Source organism: Perognathus longimembris, chromosome 7 (assembly GCF_023159225.1).
Source record: "Perognathus longimembris pacificus isolate PPM17 chromosome 7, ASM2315922v1, whole genome shotgun sequence".
In the NCBI taxonomy this organism is placed as follows: Eukaryota; Metazoa; Chordata; class Mammalia; order Rodentia; family Heteromyidae; genus Perognathus; species Perognathus longimembris.
Window position 1 is genome coordinate 22,299,094 of NC_063167.1, and position 26,831 is coordinate 22,325,924.

A 26,831-nucleotide genomic window follows, 5' to 3' on the forward strand; every position below is an offset into this window, starting at 1 on the left:
ACAGAGGGGTATACCGTATACAGAGGGGTTACCATTTCATAAGTCAGGTTAATGAGTTGACAGTGTCATCCTTTCCTTTGGCCTCTCCTAGTTTTTCTCTCCTGTCTGTCCCTACAACTTGTATAGTTTATTTTTAAAAATTTTTAAACTTTTTTATTGTTATTATAAGTAATTCACAAAGGGTTACAATTACTTGAGGTAATGAGTACAGTTCTTTTTGGACAGTGTCACCCCTTCCCTTGCTCTTTCCCAGTTTTTCTCTTCCAGTTTCTCCTCCTCCCCTGCCCACCTAAAACTTGTATAGTTCCTTTTCAACCTTGTGTCCAGTGAGTACTATTGTTGCATTTGTTCATCCTCTGTCCTTATATTTCTGTGCCCCTTTATCTTCTTACCTTCCTAAAGACAGATAAATTAACAAACAAGGACAAAGGAAAAAAGCTCTTGTTTCCATTTCCTGGAGTTCATTTTAATAAATATCATTTTTTTTTTTTTTTTTGGCCAGTCCTGGGCCTTGGACTCAGGGCCTGAGCACTGTCCCTGGCTTCTTCCCGCTCAAGGCTAGCACTCTGCCACTTGAGCCACAGCGCCGCTTCTGGCCGTTTTCTGTATATGTGGTGCTGGGGAATCAAACCTAGGGCCTCGTGTATCCAAGGCAGGCACTCTTGCCACTAGGCTATATCCCCAGCCCCAATAAATATCATTTTGAATGATTAAAGGCACAGAGGCCTGAACCTTTGTGTTCCTCCCCTCCTTTGGTCTCAATATGTGTCAGTGTCTAGAGTCCTGTGTAATTTAATCATTTCCCTGTTGTACTTTAGATCTAGCTTCTGCATATGAGAGAAAAAACATGCCATTTGTCTCTCTGAGCTTGGTGTACCTTACTTACCATGATTTCTTCTAGCCCATCTATTTCTTTGCAAATGACATATTAAAAACAAGCTATTATTATTTAGCTACAGTTTATATGATATAATTGTTACATGATTTCTTTTTTTTTTGGCCAGTCCTAGGCCTTGGACTCAGGGCCTGAGCACTGTCCCTGGCTTCTTCCCGTTCAAGGCTAGCACTCTGCCACAGCGCCCCCTCTGGCTGTTTTCCATATATGTGGTGCTGGGGAATCGAACCGAGAGCTTCATGTGTAGGAGGCAAGCGCTCTTGCCACTAGGCCATATTCCCAGCCCTGTTATATGATTTCTATATAATATTTTGGCAAGTTTTTTGGGGGGGAGGGGCAGTCCTGGGGCTTGAACTCAGGGCCTGAGCACTGTTCTTGGCTTCTTTTTGCTCAAGAATAGCACTCTACCACTTGTGCCACTGCACCAGTTCTGGCTTGTTCTATATATGTGGCTTGTTCCCAGCCCCTTTTGGCAAGTTTAACTTCCAATAGAACTTCTTTATTTATACTGTTTGGACATGTAGCTGTAAAGATGAATACTTAAGTATATGTTCTATCTTTAATTTCTTTTTTTGTTTGTTTTTTTTTTGCTAGTCCTGGGGCTTGAACTCAGGGCCTGAGCACTGTCCCTGGCTTCTTTTTGTTCAAGGCTAGCACTCTACCACTTAAGCCACAGTGCCACTTCTGGCTTTTTCTATATATGTGGTGCTGAGGAATCGAACCCAGGGCTTCATGTATACGAGGCAAGCACTTTACCACTAGGCCGTTTTCCCAGCCCCTCTACCTTTAATTTCTATACTTTAGTATACACATTCTTGGGTTGTCAGTTGAGTCAGAGTAAAACTTATAATAATTTTTTCCTGCTATTTTGCAATGAAATACCAAAGAAGACTCACATGAGTTTTGAACTGTATACTCCCTTTTGAGCCATTTTTTATTCCTTTTTATAGATGTTTCTGTCACCTAAGTTTATCTTACCACTCTGGCCTTAGGTAATGCTATAGCTAAGATATTATTTTCTGTTGTTGTTTTTTTTACTTTTGCTTTGCGTGGTACTAGGGATTGAATCTGCATCTTATGAATGCTGTGAACACCAAACAAGTGCTTTTTCTCTGGACTAGATCTTCAGCTCTCATATGTTTTCCCCTCCCTCTCCCTTCCTCAGTACTGTTTTTTTTTTGTTTGTTTGTTTTGTTTTGTTTTTACTCAGGGCCTCACATACTTGATTAAGAGCATTTTGCCACTTGAGCCAAACTAGTCCTTTTTACATCTTTTTTTTTTGACAGTACTGGAGTACCAGGGCTTCACACTTGCTTGGCAAGTGCTGTTACTGTTGAGTCAAGTCTCTTGCCATGCTTTTGCTGGTTATTTCTGAGATAAGGTCTTGCCTTGGGCTGGGACCCATGCCTAGAAGCAGGCTGCCCATGTTAGACTTTTGGTTATAGCTAGGATTATAAGTGTGTACTACCACATTTAGCTTTTCATTGATAAGGAATCCAGAAAACTTTTCTACCTGGACTGCCCTCGAACTATTATGTTCCCAATTTCAGTTTCACAGTAAGTAGTCCCTTGGTTTGTTTCAGCTATTTTTCAGATAGATCTTGTGCTTTTTGCCCTGGCTGGCCTTGGGCATTGAGTGATCTACCTACCTACCCTTTCCAAGTAGCTTGGATTACAGGTCGGAGCTACTATACCAAACTTGTTCTTTATGACAGAATCTTGTTAACTTTTTGCCCAGGCTGGATTCTGTCTCTCAGCTTCCAAGTAGCTGTGATTGTAGTTATGAGCCATCCTGCTCAGATGTCACTGATATTTCTATAGTATTTTTCATATATTTGTTTGAAAATTATTCATGACATACATTAAAAGAATTCTTCTGTGATAATATTTTATAAATTATTAGTCTGTTTGTCCCAATAACTGTGAGATTCTTGAACACATACAAGGTCTTGACTTAGACCTCACCTAGTATCTGGTTCAATATAACTGTTCAGCAAATACTCCTCTGTGAAATATTTTAAATTTTATTTTTCAGAAATACTGGAAAGGGAGAAAATGCAGAAAGCAACACAATCTAGAGCTGCTAGGTAGGAAAGACATAAGATATTGATACAGTATCAGGTGTTGATTTTCTATTACATTTATTATTATCTTTTATTGACATACGTTATTTTTTTTCTAAAGGAGATGTCAGTGTGTCAGTGTAATGTGTTTATGATGCAAGACTGAATATAATCATATTATTTTGTGGGTGTGTACTTGTGAGGGAAAATGTTTACAATATCATACCAATTTGAAAATTTGAATTTTACAATTAAGCTGCCTCGTAATTTACTTTAGAAAGACTGGATTGGTGGTAGAATTAAGACTGGAATGGTGGTAAGGATCCTTAGTCACTAAGAGTTTTAGTCTTTATTGCATTAGCATAGTACTAACATGTGGCAATGTTAGATTTTTTTATAATCATGCTTGAATACATATTGTGTATTTGAAAATATATTTATTTTCTTTAAGATAATAGTTCTGGTGCTAGATGTGGTAGTATGTACTTGAGGTGGAGGCAGGATTGTGGAAAGTAGAGGCTATCCTGAGCTCTGTAGCAAGATTCTATCTCAAATAATTCAAGGCTTGGGGATGGCTTGGTGGTAGAGTGTTTGTCTAGTATGTCCAAAGCCTAAGGTTCCATCCCCACATGAAGGAGGGAGAGGAACATCTAATAATGGCTTGTAAGAACTTTAAATATTTGTTATTAGCTTACAGGGGAGCATTTCATTGTTACCTTTCCACACATGTTTACAGTTTATTCTAATTACTTTTATTCTCTCCTTCTTTTCCCCTTCACCCCTTTCCCAACCAATTTCAACAGTTTTTTTTTGTTCTATTTTCATAGTTGCAAAATAATCTATTTTGACTTTATTTGTCCTCGTTAACCTCATTCCTCGAGTGTAGTACTATTTTAAAGAATATTTGCGCTGGGCACTGGTGGCTCACACTTTTAATCCTAGTTACTTAGGAGTCTGAGAGATCTGAGAATTCCAGTTCAAAGCCAGCCTGAGCAGAAAAGTCCCTATGAGACTCTTATCTCCAGTTAACCACTCAAAAACTGGAAGTGGAGCTGTGGCTCATGTGATTGAGTGCTAGTTTTTAGCACAAAGAGGCTCAAGGACAACACTCAGGTCCCGAGTTCAAGCCCCACAATTGAAAAAAAAAAAAAAAAAAGAATATCTGGAAAATAAGACAGTCCTAAACAAGAAAATTTAAAAACGTAATTCCACCTGTAATGAGTAGTACTGATTGTATTTTTTTTTTTTAATATTTGAGACATAGTAAAATCTCACAACAGTTCTATGAAGTAGCTGGTTTATTAGTTCGGCTTTAGTGAAAAGAAATTAAAGATCAAATTAATTTGTAATTTTATTTAAGACAACCCAGGTTTCAAAATTTAAATTTCAGTGCCCTTTCATTATGATTGCCTCTATTTTATTTGGTTACTTTAAAACCACACAGAATACACACACAAAAAAGGATTATCCTGTGGCTTATTTTATCTCTTATCATTTTTAGAGACATTTTAAATCCAAAGGATGTGATCAGTGCCCAGTTTGAAAATACCACCACCAGTAAAGATTTTTGTAGTCAATCATGTTTGTCAACATATGAACTGAAAAAAAAACCTATTGTTACCATAAATACAAACAGCATTTCAACCAAATGCAGCATGTGTCAGAAGAATGCCGTTGTAAGTTGCCTTTTTATTTTATTGGGGGGAATGAGTCCAGTGCTGTGCTCAAAGAACAGCCTTTGATGGTCTCTGCTTACTGCTTGTATGTTGCTTTTTAATTCCTAGATTCGACATGAAGTTAATTACCAGAATGTGGTACATAAACTTTGCAGTGATGCCTGCTTCTCTAAGTTTCGCTCGGCTAACAACCTCACTATGAACTGTTGTGAGAATTGTGGGGGTTACTGTTACAGTGGCTCAGGACAGTGCCACATGCTTCAGATAGAGGGACAATCTAAGAAGTTTTGTAGTTCAATGTGTGTCACAGCATACAAGCAGGTACTTGACCGTATTTCACTGTAGTGTTAATCATTTCAGAGAGATCTAAACTTTCTGGTGGAAATAATTTTTTGAAATAGTTGTTAAGAGATTATTATTTACTTCTTTACACATAAGCAGCATTTGCCAAATGAATATGTACCAAATACTCTATAATAATGTTTTATAAGTGCCAGTTTCTGTTCATGCATTAGAAATACATGTTTTTAGGATGTCACTTTGTTTCAGATACGATTCACATTTCAGTATTTCAGTGTGCTTTTTTTGTTTTTTGGGTTTTTTTTGTTTTTTTTGTTTTTTTAAGAGAAGGTCTTGCGGACTGGGAATGTGGCCTAATGGTAGAATGCTTGCCTAGCATGCATGAAGCCCTGGGTTCGATTATCAGCACTACATATACAGAAAAAGCTGAAAATGGCGCTGTGGCTCAAGTGGTAGAGTGCTAGCCTTGAGCAAAAAGAAGCTCACGGACAGTGCTCAGGCCCTGAGTTCAAGACCCAGGACTGGCAAAAAAAAAAAAAAAGAGAAAGAGAGGTTTTGCAGTATAAACTAGGCTGACCTTGAACTTGAGCTCCTAGAGTCTAAGGCACCTGAGGGCTAAGATTACAGGTGTGTACCACCATCTTTTAAAAAACAATTTCCAGATTAATTAAAAAAAAAACCTCAAAAGAAGAAATATAATACATTTCCCAGATAACCAATCTTATCCTTTGGTGTATAGCTAAGTTTGGAACATACTGGAATTTGCATATATACTTTTTATTTGACAAAGAAAGGTCCAAATTGCATGTGTATTCTTGCAGTTGGAGTCATGTAATTTAAATTGCAAATCAGAAAATAAAAGTGTTTGGCTTAGGGAGTGACTGGTGACAGAATGCTTCCCTCGAAAGCATGATGCTCCAGATTCTCCAGTACCATCCCGAAAAAGGGAGAAAAAAATATTCAAAAAAAGATTTACATTACTTTTTAAAGGGATTTTCCAATTCTTCATAAGTTGGAAAAATTGATGAGTGTTAAACACCATTTCATGAATTGATGAAATTTGCAGAGAGTAATTTGAGTTAACTGTGATGATTAACTTTCATGGCCATTAGGCTTATATTTTGTTAGTAAGTGATCAAATATTAGTTTTGAAATTGGTAAACCTAATTTCAAAGAATGGGTGGGGTTGGGAGAGATGGGGGGAGCAGTGGAAGGGTTGACATTGATCAAAATGTATGGTACTCACAAATGGGTATGTTGAATTGAAAATAACCTCTTTGTCCAACTACTTAAGGAAAATGAAAAGTAAATAAAAAATAAAATTGGTTAGCCTAAAGCAAAGCAAGTACTCTTTGTATTTAAGATTTTACAGTGGCTCTCTATTTGGGTGCAGTTGCATATCCTTCTTTTTTTTAGTAGTCAAGAACTGGTGGCTCACACCTGTAATCCTAGCTACTCCCAGAGGCTGAGATCTCAGGATCAAAGCCAGCTTAGGCAGGAAAGTGTGAGATTCTTTTATGTTTAGTTAACCAGTAAAAAGCCTGAAGTAGAGCTGTGACTCAAGTGGCAGAATGCCAGCCTTGAGCAAAAAGCTAAGGAACAGTGCCTAGACTCTGAGTTCAATCCCCTGAAACAGCACACACATACAATGTAATGTTTCAAAACCATGCCAAATTAAAACCAATTCATTCAAAACCAATTAATAAGCTCTGGAATTGATTGCAAGATTATAGCAAGCATTATTTGGTAATATGGTGCAGTGGAAACTATTAAAGTGTATTAGACACTATGTCATGAACTATAATGCCCTATGAAACTTTTCGGATTTATAGATGTTGCAATACAGAAATTCAAATTTTCTTTTTTTTATTGTAATTTTGAAATCTTGAAAACCACTGATTTAAAATGTTTCATGAATAGGAAAAAAAATTAGTATTTTATGCAAGGCTCTAGGGTTCATCCCCAGCCCTGCAAGTAAAAACAAATATTATTATTAATATTTCAGCAGTGTTAAGTATAAACATTTCACAGAATTATGCTTTTACTAGGAATTTAATTAAAATATATGATGTTTTATTCTCTTAACAGAAATCAGCCAAAATTACACCATGTGCACTTTGCAAATCATTGAGATCCTCTGCAGAAATGATCGAAAATACCAATAGCTTGGGGAAGACAGAACTTTTTTGTTCTGTTAATTGCTTATCTGCTTACAGAGTTAAAATGGTTACTTCTGCAGGTAGTACTACTTTCGTAAACTATAAAGTGTAATATGCTCGCACACAGATTTTTGTAAAATTTAGTTTATTTCCAGGGAAAAGCTAAATTACTTCAATTTTTGTTATAAAATATCACATTACCTTGGTTGCTTATTTCCTTGCTTGCTTATTTATCATGGATTTTTCCCTTACCAAAATAATTTCATATACTTTTTAAATATATTTTCTTTATTTATACCTTATTTCAAGATTTATTTATTTTATAGTTTCAGGGTAAATTGTGACCTAAAAGAAAATTTCTTAATATTGTTATTTTTTGCTTTTCGTATAATGATTGAGCTTAGTTTTGGCCCTATAACGTAAACTGGTCTTTGGACTTTGTATATTGTAAAATATTCGACATCATAGGATTGTATATATAACTCAGCAGATTTTGTTTTCATTTGCTAAGGTGTACAAGTTCAGTGTAACAGTTGTAAGACCTCAGCAATCCCTCAGTATCATTTAGCCATGTCAGATGGAAGCATACGCAACTTCTGTAGCTACAGCTGTGTGGCTGCTTTCCAGGTATGGCTTTAGGAACCTTTGTGTTCTTCAATCAGTGAGTCACTCTACTGTATAATAATGTAATGTAAGCTTAGTGTTTGCTGGTGCCTGGATTTCCTTAGCTTCTGTTTCAGTCCTATAAGCTTGTATTCTTAGTTCATCCTATATTTGGAGGCATGTCAGCTAACTGCTTTCTATAAAATAAAATGTTACTATTATAACCCAGATTATCTATGGGGAGAATATTAGTTATTATTTTTTTACATAAACTCCACTCATTTGTAAGCTGCTGAAAGGCAGCTGAATTTAACCTGCTCACTAATGTTTGCATAGCAATATGTGGGCACATAGTTCTTACGTGTTTGAATAAATGACTGAATTAATTTTGTTTTGTTGTCATTTTGTTTTTTCAGAATTTGTTCAATAAACCAACTGGTATGAATTCTTCAGTAGTGCCCTTGTCTCAAGGCCAAGTAATTGTGAGCATCCCCTCAGGTTCAACGGTGTCTGCAGGAGGCAGTAACAACACCTCTGCTGTCTCTCCCTCCTCCATCAGCAGCTCTGCCGCTGCTGGCCTCCAGCGTCTTGCTGCCCAATCCCAGCATGTTGGGTTTGCACGGAGTGTTGTGAAACTCAGGTGTCAACACTGTAACCGTCTTTTTGCCACAAAGCCAGAACTTCTTGATTATAAGGTGAAATACAGATTCATTATAAAGGTTTGAGTATAAATGCATCTGTTGATAAAATAAAGTTCTAGCTTTCTTTTTTTTGTTTGTGTGTTTGTTTTGTTTTTGCCAGTCCTAGGCCTTGGACTCGGGGCCCTAGCACTGTCCCTGGCTTCTTTTTGCTCAAGGCAAGCACTCTGCCACTTGAGCCACAGTGCCACTTCTGGTCATTTTCTATATATGTGGTGCTGGGGAATTGAACCCAGGGCTGCATGTATACGAGGCAAGCATTTTTGCCACTAGGCCATCTTCCCAGCCCAAAGTTCTAGCTTTCTATCTCTCTGAAAATTATACTACTTGTTTGGAAAGTAAGGAGGATAAAATTTTGATAAGGTAAATGGGATGCTTAATTAGTATTTAATATTTTTTTGCAGGGTAAAATGTTCCAGTTCTGTGGCAAGAATTGTTCTGATGAATATAAGAAAATAAATAATGTAATGGCAATGTGTGAATATTGTAAAATTGAGAAAATTGTAAAGGAGACTGTGCGATTCTCAGGTGCTGACAAGTCATTCTGTAGTGAAGGTAAAAAAAGACAAGATAATCTTACATACTGATAATCAACATACTGAGCATGTTGGCTGTCTTAAAAAGAGTTGATGTTTTAAGTCACATTACTATATGAATGTATCTAATTCCTATTTGTTTTCCTGAAGTCTTTGATTTGTTGACATACAATTCTTTTTTTTTATCTGTCCCTTCATATTAAGTAGATATTTAAATGAAGTAAAAGATTCTCAAAGTATAATGGAAAGATATGAAAAGCATTTAACATTCAGTTGGTGGAGAAGTAAAAAGTCTTAGGTCTTGTATTTAATTCTAGATGGAAGTCCTTAAATTCTAGTAGCATCCTAAGTTTATTCTGTTGTTTGAAATAGCACATTTCTGATTGTAAAGTGGTTTGAATATGCATTTCAACAGGAAGTAGATGGTTTTCTTTATTTAAATAAGTACTTTATGTTTTAAATGTTTTGTTTGATTCTAAAACTGCCCTTTTAGACCAGTAGTTTCAAACCTTTTGATGACACACGGAAAAAATTTAACATACTAGGTGTGTAAAGGTGTGACAAGTTGTAGCTGCTTGCATGTAAAGGTATGACTCAAGCTGTAGCTGCTTGTCTAGCAAGCATGGGAGCCCCGAGTTGAGACATTAGTACCCCTCCCTCCAATACATTTTACATTGTGACCCAACATATTTTCACATACCTAAGTAAAATTTTGGTCAAGTAGAATACTTATACATGATGTAGTGCAATATTTTCTATTGTATTTTATCTTTACTATTAAAAACAACCCTAGGTTTGATCCTCTAAATTGATCTCTTTTTTTTTTTTTTTTTTTTGGCCAGTCCTGGGCCTTGAACTCAGGGCCTGAGCACTGTCCCTGGCTTCTTTTTGCTCAAGGCTAGTACTCTGCCACTTGAGCCACAACGCCACTTCTGGCCGTTTTCTGTATATGTGGTGCTGGGGAATCGAACCCAGGGCCTCATGTATACGAGGCAAACTCTCTTGCCACTAGGCCATATCCCCAGCCCTAAATTGATCTCTTGACCTGCTAATTAGTTAGGAAATAAGTGTGAAAACCTTGTTTGGGACTCATTAGATAAAAAATGGAGGTAGTTAATATTCTCCCAAATGTTAATTTCATATTTTCTGATTTTTAGGTTGCAAATTGCTTTATAAACATGACTTGGGAAAACGCTGGGGAACTCATTGTAAAACGTGCAGTTACTGTTTACAGACTTCTCCCAAGTTGATACAGAATAACTTGGGAGGAAAGCTGGAAGACTTCTGTGGTGAAGAATGCATGTCCAAATATACGGTTTTGTTCTATCAGGTGAATAAAATTCACATTTCTAGGATTTTTGAGTTGCAGCTTAAATTACTGTCTTTTTAAATTTCATGTATCATGAAAGCAATTTAGTGATTTCAAATTTTGAAATATTAAGCATTTTATGTTCTCTAGCAATTGTATAAGATCTAGGAAGCCTTTAATGTCATTGGAGTTTTAGTCCTTTTGCCTTTAATTTCTATAGGAGACATATCAGGTTTTTTGTTGTTGGTGGTGATGGTCATTTGTAGGGTTTGAACTCAGGACCTGGGCACTGTCCCTGAGCTGTTTTGCTCAGGGCTAGCATTCTACCTCTTTGAGCCACACCTCTACTTCTAGTTTTCTGGTGGTTAACTGGAGACCAGAGTCTCATGGACATTGCTGCCCAAGCTAGCTTTGAATCTCAGTCCTCAGATCTCAGCCTCCTGAGTAGCTAGGATTATAGACATGAACCACTAATGCCCAGCCACATACTAAAGACATTAAAATACCTTAAATTATCATTTTATTAATTAAGATGAATTTGTCTACTGAAGAATGATGGATGTTTGATGTTAAGCAAACTTCACTTTGCTATTTGCCATTTACTGGGGTATCTAGAATATGACTTGGTTTTTAAAATAGAATAAACTAAAGGATAGTCAGCCTTTGGTTTTAAATTTTTAATTCTAATTTCCCTTGTTATATGTGCTCTTTTTATTCTGCCACTCCCAAGACAGATAATTTTAATTTTTTCTTCACTATGTCCTATTTCTATTCCAGATGGCCAAATGTGATGGTTGTAAACGGCAAGGTAAACTCAGTGAGTCCTTGAAATGGCGAGGGGAAATAAAACATTTCTGTAATCTGCTTTGTATCTTGATGTTCTGCCATCAGCAAACTGTATGTGACCCACCTGCACAGAGCAACAATGCAGGTAAAGCTTAAACCAAGTAGTGAATGAAGTCAGTGGCCAATGCCAGGAGTGGCTTTTCTTCTACAGATTAGAATATTTGAATAATGATCAATTTAATTTTATAAGATGTAAAGCATGTTATATTAAAATGCTTTTGTTAAGCACTTTAACACTAGGCAAATGAGTCATATTTTATAGCTTTCTCTGCATACTGAATCAGACAAACCAGGAATGTTTTCCTTGGGATGACACTTAACCACTTTGTGTTTGTATTACTGGTTGTTTTTTGTTTTGTTTTGTTTTTGTTGCCAGTCCTGAGGCATGGACTCAGGGCCTGAACACTGTCCCTGGCTTATTTTTGCTCAAGGCTAGTACTCTACCTTTTGAGCCACAGCTCCACTTCTGGCTTTTTTCTATATATGTGGTGCTGAGGAATCGAACCCAGTGCTTCCTGTATACGAGGCGAGCACTTTACCACTAGGCCATATTCCCAGCCCTGTATTACTGTTTTTGTTGGTTGGTTATAGTACTTAAACTCAGGGCCTGGGTGCTGTCCCTTCTCCTCAAAGGATGTGCTCTATTACTTTGAGCCATAGCTCCACTTCTAGTTTTCTGGTGGTTAATTGGAGATAAGAGTCTCACTTACTTTACTGCCCAGGCTGGCTTTGAACTGTGACCCTCAGATCTCAGCCTCCTGAGTAGTTAGGATTACAGATGTGAGCCACCATTGCCTGGCTATATTACTGTTTTGTAACTACACAAACACTCATGCACCATGGGTTCATTTAAAAAAGATCTCAGACTTCTTATATCAAAGGTCAAACAGTAAATCATGTGGCTTTGTAAATCTACCAAATAGAGACAGGTGTGATGACTGGCATATCTGTAATCCTACTGTGGTAGGAGAGAGGCAAGGTGGAGGCTGGTCTAGGCAATAGATGGATGGATGGATGAAATTTAATCTTAGAAACTTAGAATTTACAAATATAAATCTAATACTCTCTTTAATTTAAGTGCAGTATCTTTATAAATAGAAGAATGATAAGAGCCTAGTCCAGAAGCTTAAAAAAAAACCTTTTAAAATGTCAAGGCATGTTAAGAAACGCCTTAGACTTAAAAGTTCATGAAATATATTCTCTGATTTTGGGGGGGAAGGATAGGGGTTGGGGAGCAGTCCTTGAGCTCAATCTCAGGATGTAGATGTTGTCCCTGAGCCACCACTTCTGGCTTTCTTTTGTAAGTTTGTTGAAGATAGTCTCATGGATTTTCCTGCCCATCTGACTTCAAACGGAGATCTCTTTAGTCTCTCTCTTTTTTTTTTTTTTTTTGGCCAGTCCTGGGGCTTGGACCCAGGGCTTGAGCACTGTCCCTGGCTTCTTTACTCAAGGCTATCGCTCTACCACTTGAGCCACAGTGCCACTTCTGGCTTTTTCTATAAATGTGGTGCTGAGGAATCGAACCCAGGGCTTCATGCACACTAGGCACACTCTACCACTAGGCCATATTCCCAGCTCCGACTTTAGTCTCTTGAGTAGCTAGGATTTACAGGCATGAGCCATGGGGCCTGGCTACTCTTTGATTTTTATTGGTGGATATTATGTTGGCATTTTTGTTAGTTTTAAATGAGACTGTTGCATTTTTATACAAAGATAAAGAACATGGAAGACTAACAAGTTAAAAAGCTAATAATAGCTGGACATCAGCAGCTTATTACTGTAGTCTTAGCTACTTAGTATGCTGAGATCTGTGGATTTTGATTTGAAACCCGTCCTAACGGAGAAGTCCATAAGATTCTTTATCTCCAGTTAACAAGCAATAAAGGCACAAGTGGAGTTATTGGCTCAAGTGGTAGAGTGAGAAAAAGCTGAGACAGCATTCAGGCTGTGAGTTCAGTAGCTACACCAAAAACAACAACAAACCTCCCCCCCCAAAAAAAAAACCCCACAAAAACTCAGTGACTTTGGTTCTGCAGAAATTACTCATTTTTGAAAGCCCTGCTTAACCCTCTGGAGACACTGGTTTCTATACAAAATGTCAATTATATGAGGTTTCTTTATTTCTGTTTTTTTAACCAGCAAATATTTCCATGGCTCAAGCTGCTTCTGCAGGCCCTCCATCTCTCAGAAAGGATTCTACACCAGTCATAGCAAACGTGGTATCATTGGCAAGTGCTCCTGCTGCTCAGCCCACAGCAAACTCTAACAGTGTCTTACAAGGTACAGCCTGATTTGGAAATGTGCATCTTGCCTTTTTGAGTTAAATACTGTGATTCTGTACCATGGATGACCATTTTCATGTTTGAGACATTCATGTTAGGAATCCGGCTTGCTCCAGTATGCCTTGGCTGTGAAGCGTGTTTTCACAAGTTGTCTCCTTACTCTTCCTAGATTCTGCTAGTTTATTTCATTGAATTGATAAAAATAGAACTTGTTAGATAGTAGTAGACATTGTGATTATGGACTGGAATCAGCTTTTAATACTAATGTCTAGATAATTGTAAATGATACTAAACTTATTTTTCATTTATATCTAGGCGCAGTTCCAACAGTGACAGCAAAAATCATTGGGGATGTAAGTTTTTACTATTTTTTTTTTGGTATTGACTATATTTTCTACATTTTTATGCACTGCAAGTCATCTGAGCTATTTTGCTTCCCATTATTAAAGTAAATTTCTTAAGCTTGTTTGCTCTTTGTTTAGTAATAAGATTTTTGTTTGACTTGAACTCTGGGCCTAGGCACTGTCCATGAGTTTCTTTTGCTTAAGGTGAGCGCTCTATCACTTAAGCCACCACTTCTGGCATTTTTGAGTAGTTTATTGGAGGTAAGAAGCTCATGGACTTTCCTGCCTGGGCTGGCTTTGAACCATCATCCTCAGATCTCAGCCTCCTGAGTAGCTAGGATTACAGGGGTGAGCAACCAGCACCTGGCTAGGACTTCTTATTATTATTTTTTTTTTTGGCCAGTCCTGGGCCTTGGACTCAGGGCCTGCGCACTGTCCCTGGCTTCTTCCCACTCAAGGCTAGCACTCTGCCACTTGAGCCACAGCGCCGCTTCTGGCCGTTTTCTGTATATGTGGTGCTGGGAATCGAACCTAGGGCCTCATGTATCCGAGGCAGGCACTCTTGCCACTAGGCTATATCCCCAGCCCCAGGACTTCTTATTTAGATCTCTTATATAGTTTAGTTTCTGTAAGTACTTGGGTACCTATTTGTAGTTACTAAAGGTGTTTTAAAAATTACAGAACTTAGGCTTTTTTCCTTTTCAACCTTTTGAATACTTTATAATACATTTACATTGTGAAAAAAATTCTAAAATGTGATTTCATTGCAGATTGTGAATAAAACATTTGTAAAACCTTCAGTGCAGATGATGGTATAATGACCAATCTTTTTTCACTTGTTAATAATTTTCATTTTGTCCTAAAAGAATAAATAAAGAAATAAGTGATGAGCAAAACTCCTGACTAGAATTATGGCATTTCTAAGATGTTTCCTGGTCTCTGGGATAACTTTTGCATTGTCTGTTTGTGTGTTTTCCTGAGGACTGAACCCAGAACTTTCCATGTTAGGCAAGTACTCTATACTAGTCACGTCCTGGCCCCTCAAATTACTTAAGACAGTGATTCTGTTATTTCTAGTCAAGTTCTCTGTGACTGATTGTTCTTCCTTTCAGTCAGGAAATAATAGTTCTTATTTTAAACTCAGTCACTATTGTTACTGATTACCAGTGTGTTAAAACAAGATTAATGATTTTCCTTGTAAAAAAGGAAGTGGGACCTAAGTATATTAAGTCGGTATATGGTTATGAAAATACTTCTTTATCAATCGCCATTAATAGTTCAGGAATGCTATAGTTCTTACATGTTTGTTTCATCTGTGAGATTCCAATATGGTATTTCTTTACGATTACACTATTTCTTATAATTAATGGTAAGTTTTGAAAACTCCTTAGGATTCTGACTTAATTTTTTTTAACTAGGCAAGTACCCAAACAGATGCCCTGAAATTGCCACCTTCACAAACTCCAAGGCTTTTGAAGAATAAAGCTTTATTGTGCAAGCCCATCACACAGACTAAAGCCACTTCATGTAAACCACATACCCAAAACAAAGAATGCCAGACAGGTATGTTCCTTGGGCTTACTTTTTTGATCTGCTTACATTGAGCACACATTGTTACTTTGGTAATGTTTGATTATTTATGTGTATGGCTCAATTTAGTTCCCAGAGCATCCATGTGAGTAAGGTATTCTCATTATCTGAGACCTAACAATGCAGACCAAAGAGAAGAAAGTTAATTGATATAGTACCATACTGTGAGCAATTCCCCCCTCTTCCCCCAGTCCTGGGGCTTGAACTCTGGGCCTGGGTGCTGTCCCTGAGCAATTCAGGTCAAGGCTAGCACTCTACCACTTGAGCCACAGAACCACTCCCAGTTTTTTGGTGGTTAATTGGAGGTAAGTTTCTCATGGACTTTCCTGCCAAAGTTGGCTTTGAACCATGATCCTCAGATCTCAGTCTCCTATGTAGCTAGGATTACAGGCATGAGCCACTGGCACCAGACTAATAGGCACATTGACTGCAGTCTTGTGGAGTAGGCAGAAGCTTTAACATAATGGAGACAGGCTGTTAACTAAGATGTGTTATTTTTCAGAGGGCCCTTAAGTTTAAACAGCTCAACATTTTGTCCCTGCTCCTTCCCCTCCCTGCATTCTGTTGCCTGTATCCAAATTAGGACCTCACAGATGCTATATTCCTACTACTTCACACTGTTTAAAAAAAAAAAATCTTTTGCCTTAGGTAGCATTTCAGGACTCATGAACTGCTGCCACTTTGCTGGATGCTGGGTAGAATGGTAATCTCTTGTCGTTTCAGCTGCCCTTTCTTGGTGTGGAAGTTCTACCCTACAAAGTGAACCAACCTGCCTTGTATGGGGTAGAGCTTCCATCCTGTGGTGGGAGCTAGCTGGTAGGTCGCCCCTAGCCTCTTAGTCATATACTCCAGAAATTAAACATCTAGTAAAAATTTTAGTGCTGGTGAACTATGATTGTCAGTTGGGAGGAGAGAAGCCCATTTCCCCTGCTATCGCCATTCAGTATGGATCTTCTGTCAGGTTAAGCTGAGCGAAGCTTGGGTGTGGACCAGTAGTGGCTGAAATTACATAGACATAATACTCTTACTAAACATTAATAGAGTTTTTTGCAATGTTTATTTTCCATGTATACTTAGGACAATTCCAAATAATTGCTTTATAGTAGTTTTTTATTATTTTGTTTTTTTCATTAGGAAATGGCTCATGCTGCCATCCAAAGGTCCCAAAATTTTTTTAGACTTAAAAAGAATCCTAGATCCCTAGATATATATGGTTATCCTGTAGGCTAGTGCTTCTCAAGCATCATAGGCAAATGAATTACTTGGGAATCATACTGAGTTATTTCTTGCTAATGGCTGATGTTCCACCACTTCAGCCATACCTCCAGGGCTTTGTGGTGGTTATTTTGGATATGGAATCTCGTGGACTTTACTGCCTAGGCTGGCTTCAAACTCTAATCCTACAGATTTCAACCTCCTGCGTAGCTAGGGTTATAGGCATGTGCCACTGGCACCTGGCTCATTTTTATCATTTATGTTGAGAATCTTCAGAATTCTTGCTAGTACTTTTGAAATACACAATTAATTGTGCCCTACTATATTGTTGAACACTGGAAGTGAGTTCTCTAATTGCAGGGAACCTTGTACTCATTAATCATTTTTTTCCTCCGTGTTCCTTTTCCCCAGCATTGCTGATGGCTATTCTACACTTTGCTTCTATGAGATCAACATTTAAACTTCTTATATAAGTGAGGACATGTATGACTGACCTGATTTAACAGGATTTCCTTTAGATTTGTCCATGTTGCTGAAATGACAGAATTTTATCTTTTTTTTTGGCCAGTCCTGGGGCTTGAACTCAGGGCCTGAGCACTGGCCCTGGCTTCTTTTTGCTCAAGCCACAGTGCTACTTCTGACTTTATCTGTTTATGTAGTGCTGAGAAATCAAACCCAGGGCCTCATACATGTTAGGCAAGCACTTTACCGCTAAGCCACGTTCCCAGCCCCAGAATTTCGTTGTTTGTGGCTAAATGATTGTGTGTGTGTGCACTCACATTTATTATATATCACATTTTAGTTACCCATTTTTTGGTGGACATATAAGTAGATTGCATGTCTTGGCTGTTGTGAATCATTTTACAATAAACTTAGTAATTCAGAATTATCTCTCTCCTCTGTCATTTTTATTTTTGTTGATTGTGTCATTGGCATAATATCAAAACAATCTTATCTCTTGGGTGCTGGTGGTTCACACCTGTAATCCTACCTGCTCAGGGGACTGAGATTATAGGATCACAGTGGAAAGCCAGCCCAGGCAGGAAAGACTATGATACTCTCTGATCTCCAATTAACCACCAAAAAAACCATACTGGTGCTGTAGCTCAGAGTGGTAGAACAGAAACCTTGAGCAGAAAGAGCTCAGGGACAGTGACCAGGCTCTGAGTTGAAGCCCCACAACTCAAAATGACAATAAAAAAACATCCCACATGAGTGTTTTCTTAGAATAGTTTCATAGTTGTGGGTCTTGTGTTTTAAGTCTTCAATCTATTGTTTATTTCTTCTTGCCAGTACTTGGGCTTGAACTCTGAGCTTGGGCATCGTCCCTGAGCCTTTGTGCTCATAGCTAGTGCTCTACCATTTGAGCCACAGCTGGCTTTTTGTGCTTAATTGGAGATAAGAGTCTCATGATCTTTTTCTGCTCTGGCTGGCTTCAAACTGCAGTCCTCAGATCTCAGCCTCCTGAGTAGCTAGAATTATATGCATGAGCCACTGGCACCCGCCTTATTTTGAGTTAATGTTTTTTAATATATGATGACCAATAGGGGGTCTAGTTTCATTCTTATGCATTTGGTTATTCAGTGTTCCCAGCACCATTCATTGAAGATACTGTCCTTCTTCAATGATATTCTTCGGGATTACAGGTTTTTTTGTTTATGCATGCCAGTCCTGGGGCTTGAACTCAGGGCCTGAGGGCTAGTCCTGAGCCTTTTCACTTAAAGCTGGTACTCTACCACTGAGCCACAGCTCCACTTTTGGCTTTTTGATGATTAATTGTTGATGGGAGTCTCATGGACTTTCCTGCCCTGGTTGATTTGGAGTTGTGATCCTCAGATCTCAGCCTTTTGAGTAGCTAGGGTTAGAGACATGAGCCATCAGTGCCCAGCTGATGACAGTTATTTTTAAGCATTTCCATAACCTTGTTTTATGCAACAAGGTCATATAATTCAGTTAAATAACTCAGATTGGCCGAGCTTGTGATGTTTTACTGCCACCTTCCAAGTACAACAATGTGCCACCCTATGTAGCTTGTTTGTGTCTTTTACCTTCCCTTGCTCCCTTCTCAATAAGATTTTATTACATATATTTTAACCTACTTTTTTTCCACTAGAAGACATTCCAAGTGAGCCTCAGATTGTTGTGGTGCCAGTTCCTGTACCAGTGTTTGTACCCATACCTCTTCATCTTTATACCCAGTATGCTCCAGTCCCATTTGGAATTCCAGTTCCGGTGAGTGGTAACCTAAGGGATTAATGCTAACTAAGCATTTTCTTCAGTTAAGATTTTGTAAATGTGTTCAGAATGTTTTCTCTTGTTTGTAAAATTACTACATTACTATTTTTACTAAATATGTATTGACCATAGAGAAATCCACTTGTTTGTATCCCGCCTTCTCAAAATGAGTTATGATGTGGTTGGACACTAGTGTGGCTCACACTTGTAATCCTAACTATTCAGGAGGCTGAGATAATGAGAACTGAGGCTCAGAGCCAGACAGACAGAAAAGTCTATGTATATTTAAGCTCAACAGTTGTGACAAGGTTAAGGAGAAATATAAGCAAGAACAGTTTTGAAAACAAAATGAAGCTATTTCATAGGATTCTTTGGAAGGATTCAGAAACATTTTCTTGAGTTTCATAAGACTACAGTCTTATAAAAAGGAACACCAAGGGATATGGCTATAAGCATCAAGAATCTAATTTGATCATTATTTTTATACTAAAATAATGGTTTTTGACCTGTTATTTAATAAACTCTTCACTTTGTCCTTTTCTTCCAGATCCCTGTCCCCATGCTTATTCCATCCTCAGTGGGTAATGAAGACAAAGTCACTGAGAGTATTGAAGACATGAAGGAAAAGCTCTCCACACATCCATTTGAAGCTGATCTCCTTGAGATGGCAGAAATGATTGCAGAGGATGAAGAGAAGGAGAAGACCCTATCCCAAGGAGGTTAGTACACTATGATTTTTTTTTTTTTTTGCCAATCCTGAGGCTTGAACTCAGGGCCTGGGCACTGTTGCTGAGTTTCTTCTTTTTTTCTGCAAGTCCTGGGGCTTGAACTCAGGGCCTTAGCACTGTCCCTGGCTTCTTTTTGCTCAAGGCTAGCACTCTGCCAACTTGAGCCACAGTGCCACTTCTGGCCTTTTCTATATATGTGGTGCTGAGGAATCAAACCTAGGGCTTCATGTGTACTAGGCAAGCACCAGGCCATATTCCCAGCCATTGGTACACTCTTTAAACAAGGGAAAACACATAGCTAAAATTTTTCAGAAAGTCACGTAAATTTAAGTTTCATCATTATTTTGTGGCTTTGTCCTTACATTCAAAAAGCCCTGGTCTATACCTAAGAATTCCATATATATCGTCAGCACCGGATAAACAGGACCTTAGCATAATGAACCTTTTAGCCAAAATAACACAGCTAAATGTCCTATGTTAATTTGGAATGAGAGTGATGGCACACACACACATGGCACGCACACATGTGCATATGCGCAGGCAGATCCCAGAAGTGGAGCTATGGCTCAAGTGGTAGAACAACAGCCTTGAACAAAAAAACTAAGGAATGGTGCTCTGGGTTCAAAACCCAGTAGAGGCACAGAAAAAATAAAGAATAAAATAAAAGAAATGGAATCTGTGGCTAAGTTCCCTTTGATTGATTGGGGTTTGAACTCAAGGTGTGGGTACTGTCCCTCAGCTTTTCTGCTCAAGGCTAGTGTTCTACCACTTGAGCCGTGGCTCTGCTTCTGGATTTATTTATTTTTCTCTGGTCCTTGGACTTGAACTTGGGGCCTTGACACTGTCCCTGGTTTGAACCACAGCTATACTGACTTTAATTGGAGATATAAGTTTCACAGGCTTTCCTGTCTGGGCTGGCTTTGAACCGTGATCCTCACATCTTAGCCCCATAAGTAACTAGGATTACAGGAGTGAGCCACTGGCACCCAGCAGTTCTTTATGCTTTTATGGGAGAAACAAAAGCAATTTCATTAGTAACCTGGTGAAAGAACCTTTTTCTATTTTGTCTTTTTTTTGAGCTGCCTTTTTTTTTTTTCCTGATCCTGGGGCTTGAACTCTATCCTTGAGCTTCTTTTACTCAAGGTTAGCACGATATCATTTGAGCCACAGCTCTATTTCCAGCTTTTTCTATGTAGTTTATTGAAAATAAGAGTCTCTTGGACTTTGCTGTCCGAGCTGGCTTCAAACTGGGATCCTTAGATCTCAGTCTCCTGAGTAGCTAGGATTACAGGCATGAGCCACTAGTGCCTGGTTTCGTTGAAATTCTTAATGTTCATTTATTTTATTATTAATAAAACTGTATTCTGTTTGTTCCATGTGTTGAATGCTCACAATAACTTAAGTTGTATATCTTTTAGTATAGTGGAAAAGATGATTGATTATATTTAGGCAGAGCAATTTAAAGCAGATTTGTTAGTCTTAAAGTATGAGAGAGAGAATGAGAGAAAGAAGAGTTTCAAATAGTACAAGCATGTAAAATTAGAAGTATAAATTTTTTCATAATATCGCCTAGATGTGTAAGCACTGTTAACAATGGTAATTTATTTTACTGCTTTTGCCACTATGTTTTGTTGCCTTAATGAATCATCCTTTTTGTATGTATGAATTCTTTATATATATGCACACATGTGAATAAATACATGTAGTCATGTATACATATGAATCAGTCATTTTTTTTAATGGATTTTGTTGTTATATGCTTTTCTTTTTTTCTTTAGGATCTCAAACTTCTGAACAGGAGCTCTTCCTAGACACCAAGATATTTGAGAAAGGTTTGTAGTTGTGAATATATTTTAGTTCTTATAAATCTTACCTGCTGTTAGTAATTGAAACCCATAGAAAATTATTGGTCTAATATTTGCAATTTTAACTAATTTTAAGTGACACCAGTTGTCGGTCATATGTGCTAATTGGTATAATAACTTCATCTTGTTGTTTTAAGCATAAATTGAGTTACTGTTTTAATGTACACATCAAAAGTATGAAATCAATTCTGTGAGCTCATGAATGAATACAAGTTATTTTATTATTGAGTCTGTTGAGGTTCAGGATAGTTTCTAAACATGTTAAGAGTATATTTTTCTTTATCAGACCAAGGAAGTACATACAGTGGTGATCTTGAATCAGAGGCTGTATCCACACCACATAGCTGGGAGGAAGAGCTAAATCATTATGCCTTAAAGTCAAATGCTGTGCAAGAAGCTGATTCGGAACTAAAGCAGTTCTCAAAAGGAGAAACTGAACAGGATCTGGAAGCAGATTTTCCCTCAGGTTTGTGGAACATAGACTACCCACTGAAAGTCCTTTGTGTAGAATATCAGCAAGATCCCACACTGACATCAAGCAGCTATATGCTGATAACCTAGGAACACAACCATCTCTGCCTTTAGCAAAATGTTCCCAGAAGTGATTAATTTGGTTTTTGACCTTTTTTAAAAAAACATTTACTGTAGTAATTATTTATAAAAGATTTTCCTGAGTGTTGATGAAGTTTTCATTTAAGTGCTGCATTCTTTGTTTCTCTTTTTAAGTATATATGGAGTTCTCATTTTATCACAAAATAAAAAATAGAGTGACTACCTCATATATTTTTTCTCAGTATAGATGTTTAATTCTATGAGTTATTTACCTCATACTTTGCTTTCTGCTGACTATTATAGAATCCTTTGACCCACTTAATAAAGGACAGGGAGTCCAGGCACGTTCTCGAACAAGGCGACGACACAGAGATGGCTTCCCTCAGCCCAGAAGAAGAGTAAGTTGTAACTTAATTCTTTCCTTCCATTTTACCAGTTTACTCTTGTTGGTCATAAAGCTCGTAACAGAGTCAGCTAATTCCAAACATTATTCTGCAACCTCCTATTTTTGTTTTACATTTCTTTTAGCCAGGACTTTTTCTTTTGTTTCTGTAATTGAGAGTTTTGTTTCGTTACATTAAAAACCTATTATAGGGGCTAGGGATATGGCCTAGTGGTAAAGTGCTTGCCTTGAATATGTGAAGCCCTGGGCTCAATTCCTCAGCACCACCAGAAGGGGCTGTGGCTCAAGTGGTAGAGTAGCCTTGAGCAAAAAGAAGCCAGGGACAGTGTTCAGGCCCTGAGTTCAATTCCCAGGACTAGCAAAACAACACAAAACAAAAAAAACCTATTTTTTTTCTTATTTATTGTCAAAGTGATGTACAGAGAGGTTACAGTTTTATACGTTAAGCATTGGATACATTTCTTGTACTGTTTGTTACGTCCTCCCTCATTCCCCCCTCTCCCTTCCCCCTTTCCCTCTCCCCTCATGAGTTGTTCAGTTGGTTTACACCAAACAGTTTTGCAAGTATTGCTTTTGTAGTCATTTGTCTTTTTATCCTGTGTCTCTTGATTTTGGTATTCCCTTTCACTTTCCTAGTTCTAATACCAGTATATACAGTTTCCAATGTACTCAGATAAGATACAGTGATAGTGCAGGTACAACCAAAGGAAGGGATACAAGAGGATCATTAAGAATAGAAGTTACGGTTTCACATGGCATGTTGAAAGTAATTACAACAGTGATATAACAGTCGTTTCCATAACATGGAGTTCATTTCACTTAGCATTATCTTATACATTCATAGGGGCATAGCTATTAGACTCTTGTGATCCTCTGCTGTGACTAGCCTAAACCTGTGCTAATTATTCCCAATGAGAGAGACCATAGAGTCCATGTTTCTTTGGGTCTGGCTCACTTCATTTAGTATAATTTCCTCAGAAGGCTAAACATAGAGCTCCCCTATGACCCAAGCAGCCCCACTTTTGGGCATCTACCCAAAAAACCACAAGACCACAAACAGGAACACACTGAAGCCACCAGCACAACAATGTTCATCGCAGCACAATTTGTCGTAGCTAAAATATGGAACTAACCCAGATGCCCCTCAGTAGACGAATGGATCAGGAAAATGTGGTACATATACACAATGGAATTTTATGCCTCTATCAGGAGGAATGACATTGCCCCATTCATAAGGAAATGAAGGACTTGGAAAAAATTATACTAAGTGAGCCAGACCCAAAGAAACAAAAAAACCTATTTATAGTTCTTTTTGTTATCTTTTATTCAAGTCTAAATGTAGCTATTTTTGTCTGCTTTAATTCTGAACTTTACTGTTTTATATAACCAAGTTGTAAGAGTAAAGTTCATATAGCCTGTTTTTCATGTCACAAGGGCTTTCCTATATACCAAAGTTAAAAGAGAATAATAGTCTAGTGTCGTCCCCGTCTCCCCCCTCCCCTCCTTACACTTTCCCTGAGCAATTCACCTCAAGGGCTAGCACTCTACCACTTGAGCCACAGGGCCACTTCTGCTTTTCTGGTGGTTAATTGGATATAAGAGTCTCATGGACTTTCCTGCCTGGGTTGGCTTTGAACTGTGATCTTCAGATCTCAGCCCCTTGAGTAACTGAGATTACAGGTAAAAGCCACCTGTGCCTTGCAGAGGTGTGGCCCAGGTTGGTCTTGAACTCGTGATCTTCCTGCCTCATCCTCCTCATTGATTACTGGCATGTGTCACCACAGCTGGCTTATCTTTAAAAGTTGTTCTGTTGAGGAGCTAACTACCATTTCCTGTGTGCGGAGCTGGAATTACTTCTCTTTTCCATTTCTACTACTTTAAACCTGTTATGGTAAAATAAATCCTTGCTAAAACTTTGAAAACTAAATAAGCAAAATTGGCTCCATTGAATTTTGATTCCAGCATTTAATTTAACAAAATAAATATCAAGAAGCTGAACATGTCTTAGAGGAGAAAGGGTTCAAGGAAGATGAGTGGAAAGAGGAATGGTGGGTAAATACAGTCATAATAATGTTCATATGTAAAAATAGAAGTAGAAAACTTGAGATGCAGAGGTTGGGACTGATGGGGTGGATGGATGTGACACTGATGATACATTGTACATGTTGAAATAGTACAACTATTAAAAGATAAAAATATTCATAAATTTTAGATGTAGTTTTGATGGGCTTCACAAATATGCACAGTATGTAATTGCCATCATAGTCAACAGCTGTGTTGTATCAAGTTTTCTCTGGCCACCTTTTGCAGTTAGCCTCATACTTAATTTCCTTTTCTACAATTCCCTATCAACAGTATCACATAGTATACCGTCTTGTGCACTGTGCTGTCTCCTTAGTGTTTTGAGAATCATCACTGTTGTTTCAGGTCTCTGGTTTGTTTCTTTTATTTCTTCCCCCCCTCCCCTTTTTTTTTTGCCCAGGTGTGAAGGGTGGGAGGAGGGAGGGAAGGTCTAAGACCAGGTTTTGAACTCTGTACCTGATGCTTTCGCTCATTGGCCAGCAGTGGAGCCGTTCCTCCAACTCCTGTTTTGTTTTGTTTTTATTTCTGAATACCATTTTATTATAAAACCCCCAAATTTGTGCAGCTGTATAACAGGTAATTGAAAATTTGCATTGTTTCCAGTTTGGGGTTACTTTTGAATAAAAGTGAAGAATATTCTTGAATAGATCTTTGTGTGAACATATGTTTTAATTTCCCTTGAAGAATGGAATTGCTAGATCTTATGGTAAGTATATTTATAAGTTTACAAAAAGTAGATGTACTATTTTACATTTCCATCAGCAGTTTATGTAAGTCCACAACCTTCATGACTGCTTATTGTTAAACTTGGATATTAGCCAGTTTAGTTGTTGTATAGTGGTATCTTGTAATTTACTTTTTTTCCTCTGATAATTAATACTGTTGGTTTTTTGTTTTTTGGCCAATCCTGGGGCTTGAACTCAGGGCCTAGGTACTGTCCCCGAGCTTTTTTTGCTCAAAGCTAGCACTTGGCCACAGCGCCACTTCCGGCCTTTTCTGTTTATGTGGTACTGAGGAATTGAACCCAGGGCTTGCTACTAGGCAAGCCCTCTACCACTAAGCCACATTCCTAGCCATTGTTGAGCATCTTCTTATGTGCATATTTGCCATTTATGTGTTTTCCTTGGTAGATACTCATTTTTTTTTTTTTTTTTTTTTGCCAGCTTGAACTCAGGGTTTAAGCACTGTCCCTGGCTTCTTTTTGCTCAAGGCTAGCACTCTACCACTTGAGCCACAGCACTACTTCAGGCTTTTTCTTTTTATGTGGTGCTGAAGAATCGAACCCAAGGCTTCACACATGCTAGGCAAGCACTCTACCACTAAGTCACATTCCCAGCCGATACTCAAATCTTTAATATTCTTTGGGTGGGTGGGTTGTCAATGAACTATAGATGCCTTCTTATTGTGTTATTGTTTGTTTATTTTTCTGTTTTGAGACAGTCTCACTGAATAGCTCTATCTGGCCTATAATGAGGCAGGCTTCAACCTCAATAATCAGTCTCACAACTGCTGGAGTTACAGGCATGCACCTGGCATAAATACTCTTTTTATGGATACAATTATTTTATCAGCAGTTTTGCTTCTATCCTGTGACCTCCTTTTTTAGGTTGTTAATTAACAATAAGAGTCCCACCGACTTTACTGCCTAGATAGGCTTGGAGTCACCATCATCACGATCCTCAGATCTCAGCCTCTTGAGTAGCTAAGATTATAGGTGTGAGCCACTTGGCACCCAGTTTTTTTTTTCTTAATGGTAAACAGAAAATTTCTATTTAAAAAAGCTAATCAAACTTTGCTCTTTATACTTTATAATAGTCCATCTAAAAATGTTTACTCATGCACCTGAGGTATTATTCTCTTATTTTCTTCTAGAAGTTTCATAGTTTTAGATTTTAATTTGGTGGTAAACTTTGGCCGAATTTTTATGTATGGATTTAGGTGCAGTAGTCACGGGCCTTTTTCATATGGATATCCAGTTCTAGTAGCACTCTTGGAAACAAGGTTGTCCTTCCTATTGAATTACATTGGCACTTGACTAGGTCAACTGACTATACCTGTATGGGCCCATTTCCAAAACTTGTTCTGTTCAATTGCTTTACATGCCCATTTTGACTGTAGCATCACCTTCCTTGATTAATGCAGCTTTGCAATAAGTCTTGAAATTGAGAGTATAGTTTCAGTTTCTAAATTTGCATTTACACCTATGTACATTTTAGAATAATCTTGTTGATTTTTATTAAATAGCTAGAATTTTGATTTGGGTTGCCCTGAATCTGTAGATCATAGAACCAGCATTTTAACAATTATGAGCAATCTATGAACTTGATATCATCCTCATTTATTCATTTAGCTCATCTTTTAATTTCCCTCAGCTATGTTTTATATTTTCTTATATTCTATCAGATTTGCTTCATTAAGTATGTATGTTTGTGGGCAGCCTCTGGGGTTTG

The 26,831-nt window shown here is 37.9% G+C and overlaps 1 protein-coding gene across 8 annotated transcripts in view; it reads left to right on the forward strand.

The window, feature by feature from the left end:
- Zmym4 (zinc finger MYM-type containing 4) overlaps positions 1 to 26,831 on the forward strand; it is a 104,475-nt gene that overhangs the window by 54,645 nt on the left and 22,999 nt on the right. For 7 of the 8 annotated variants that reach the window (XM_048350861.1, XM_048350860.1, XM_048350858.1 and 4 more), the window contains 16 exons: positions 4,460 to 4,634; positions 4,743 to 4,955; positions 7,023 to 7,173; positions 7,605 to 7,720; positions 8,113 to 8,391; positions 8,799 to 8,949; positions 10,088 to 10,260; positions 11,017 to 11,170; positions 13,225 to 13,365; positions 13,683 to 13,720; positions 15,130 to 15,274; positions 18,630 to 18,748; positions 19,299 to 19,470; positions 21,258 to 21,311; positions 21,631 to 21,810; positions 22,200 to 22,294. In XM_048350861.1, coding sequence (XP_048206818.1) covers positions 4,460 to 4,634; positions 4,743 to 4,955; positions 7,023 to 7,173; positions 7,605 to 7,720; positions 8,113 to 8,391; positions 8,799 to 8,949; positions 10,088 to 10,260; positions 11,017 to 11,170; positions 13,225 to 13,365; positions 13,683 to 13,720; positions 15,130 to 15,274; positions 18,630 to 18,748; positions 19,299 to 19,470; positions 21,258 to 21,311; positions 21,631 to 21,810; positions 22,200 to 22,294 — 2,356 coding nt within the window. The remainder of the gene's footprint in view (positions 1 to 4,459; positions 4,635 to 4,742; positions 4,956 to 7,022; positions 7,174 to 7,604; positions 7,721 to 8,112; positions 8,392 to 8,798; positions 8,950 to 10,087; positions 10,261 to 11,016; positions 11,171 to 13,224; positions 13,366 to 13,682; positions 13,721 to 15,129; positions 15,275 to 18,629; positions 18,749 to 19,298; positions 19,471 to 21,257; positions 21,312 to 21,630; positions 21,811 to 22,199; positions 22,295 to 26,831) is intronic. The other variant, XM_048350859.1, reaches the window with a different exon arrangement.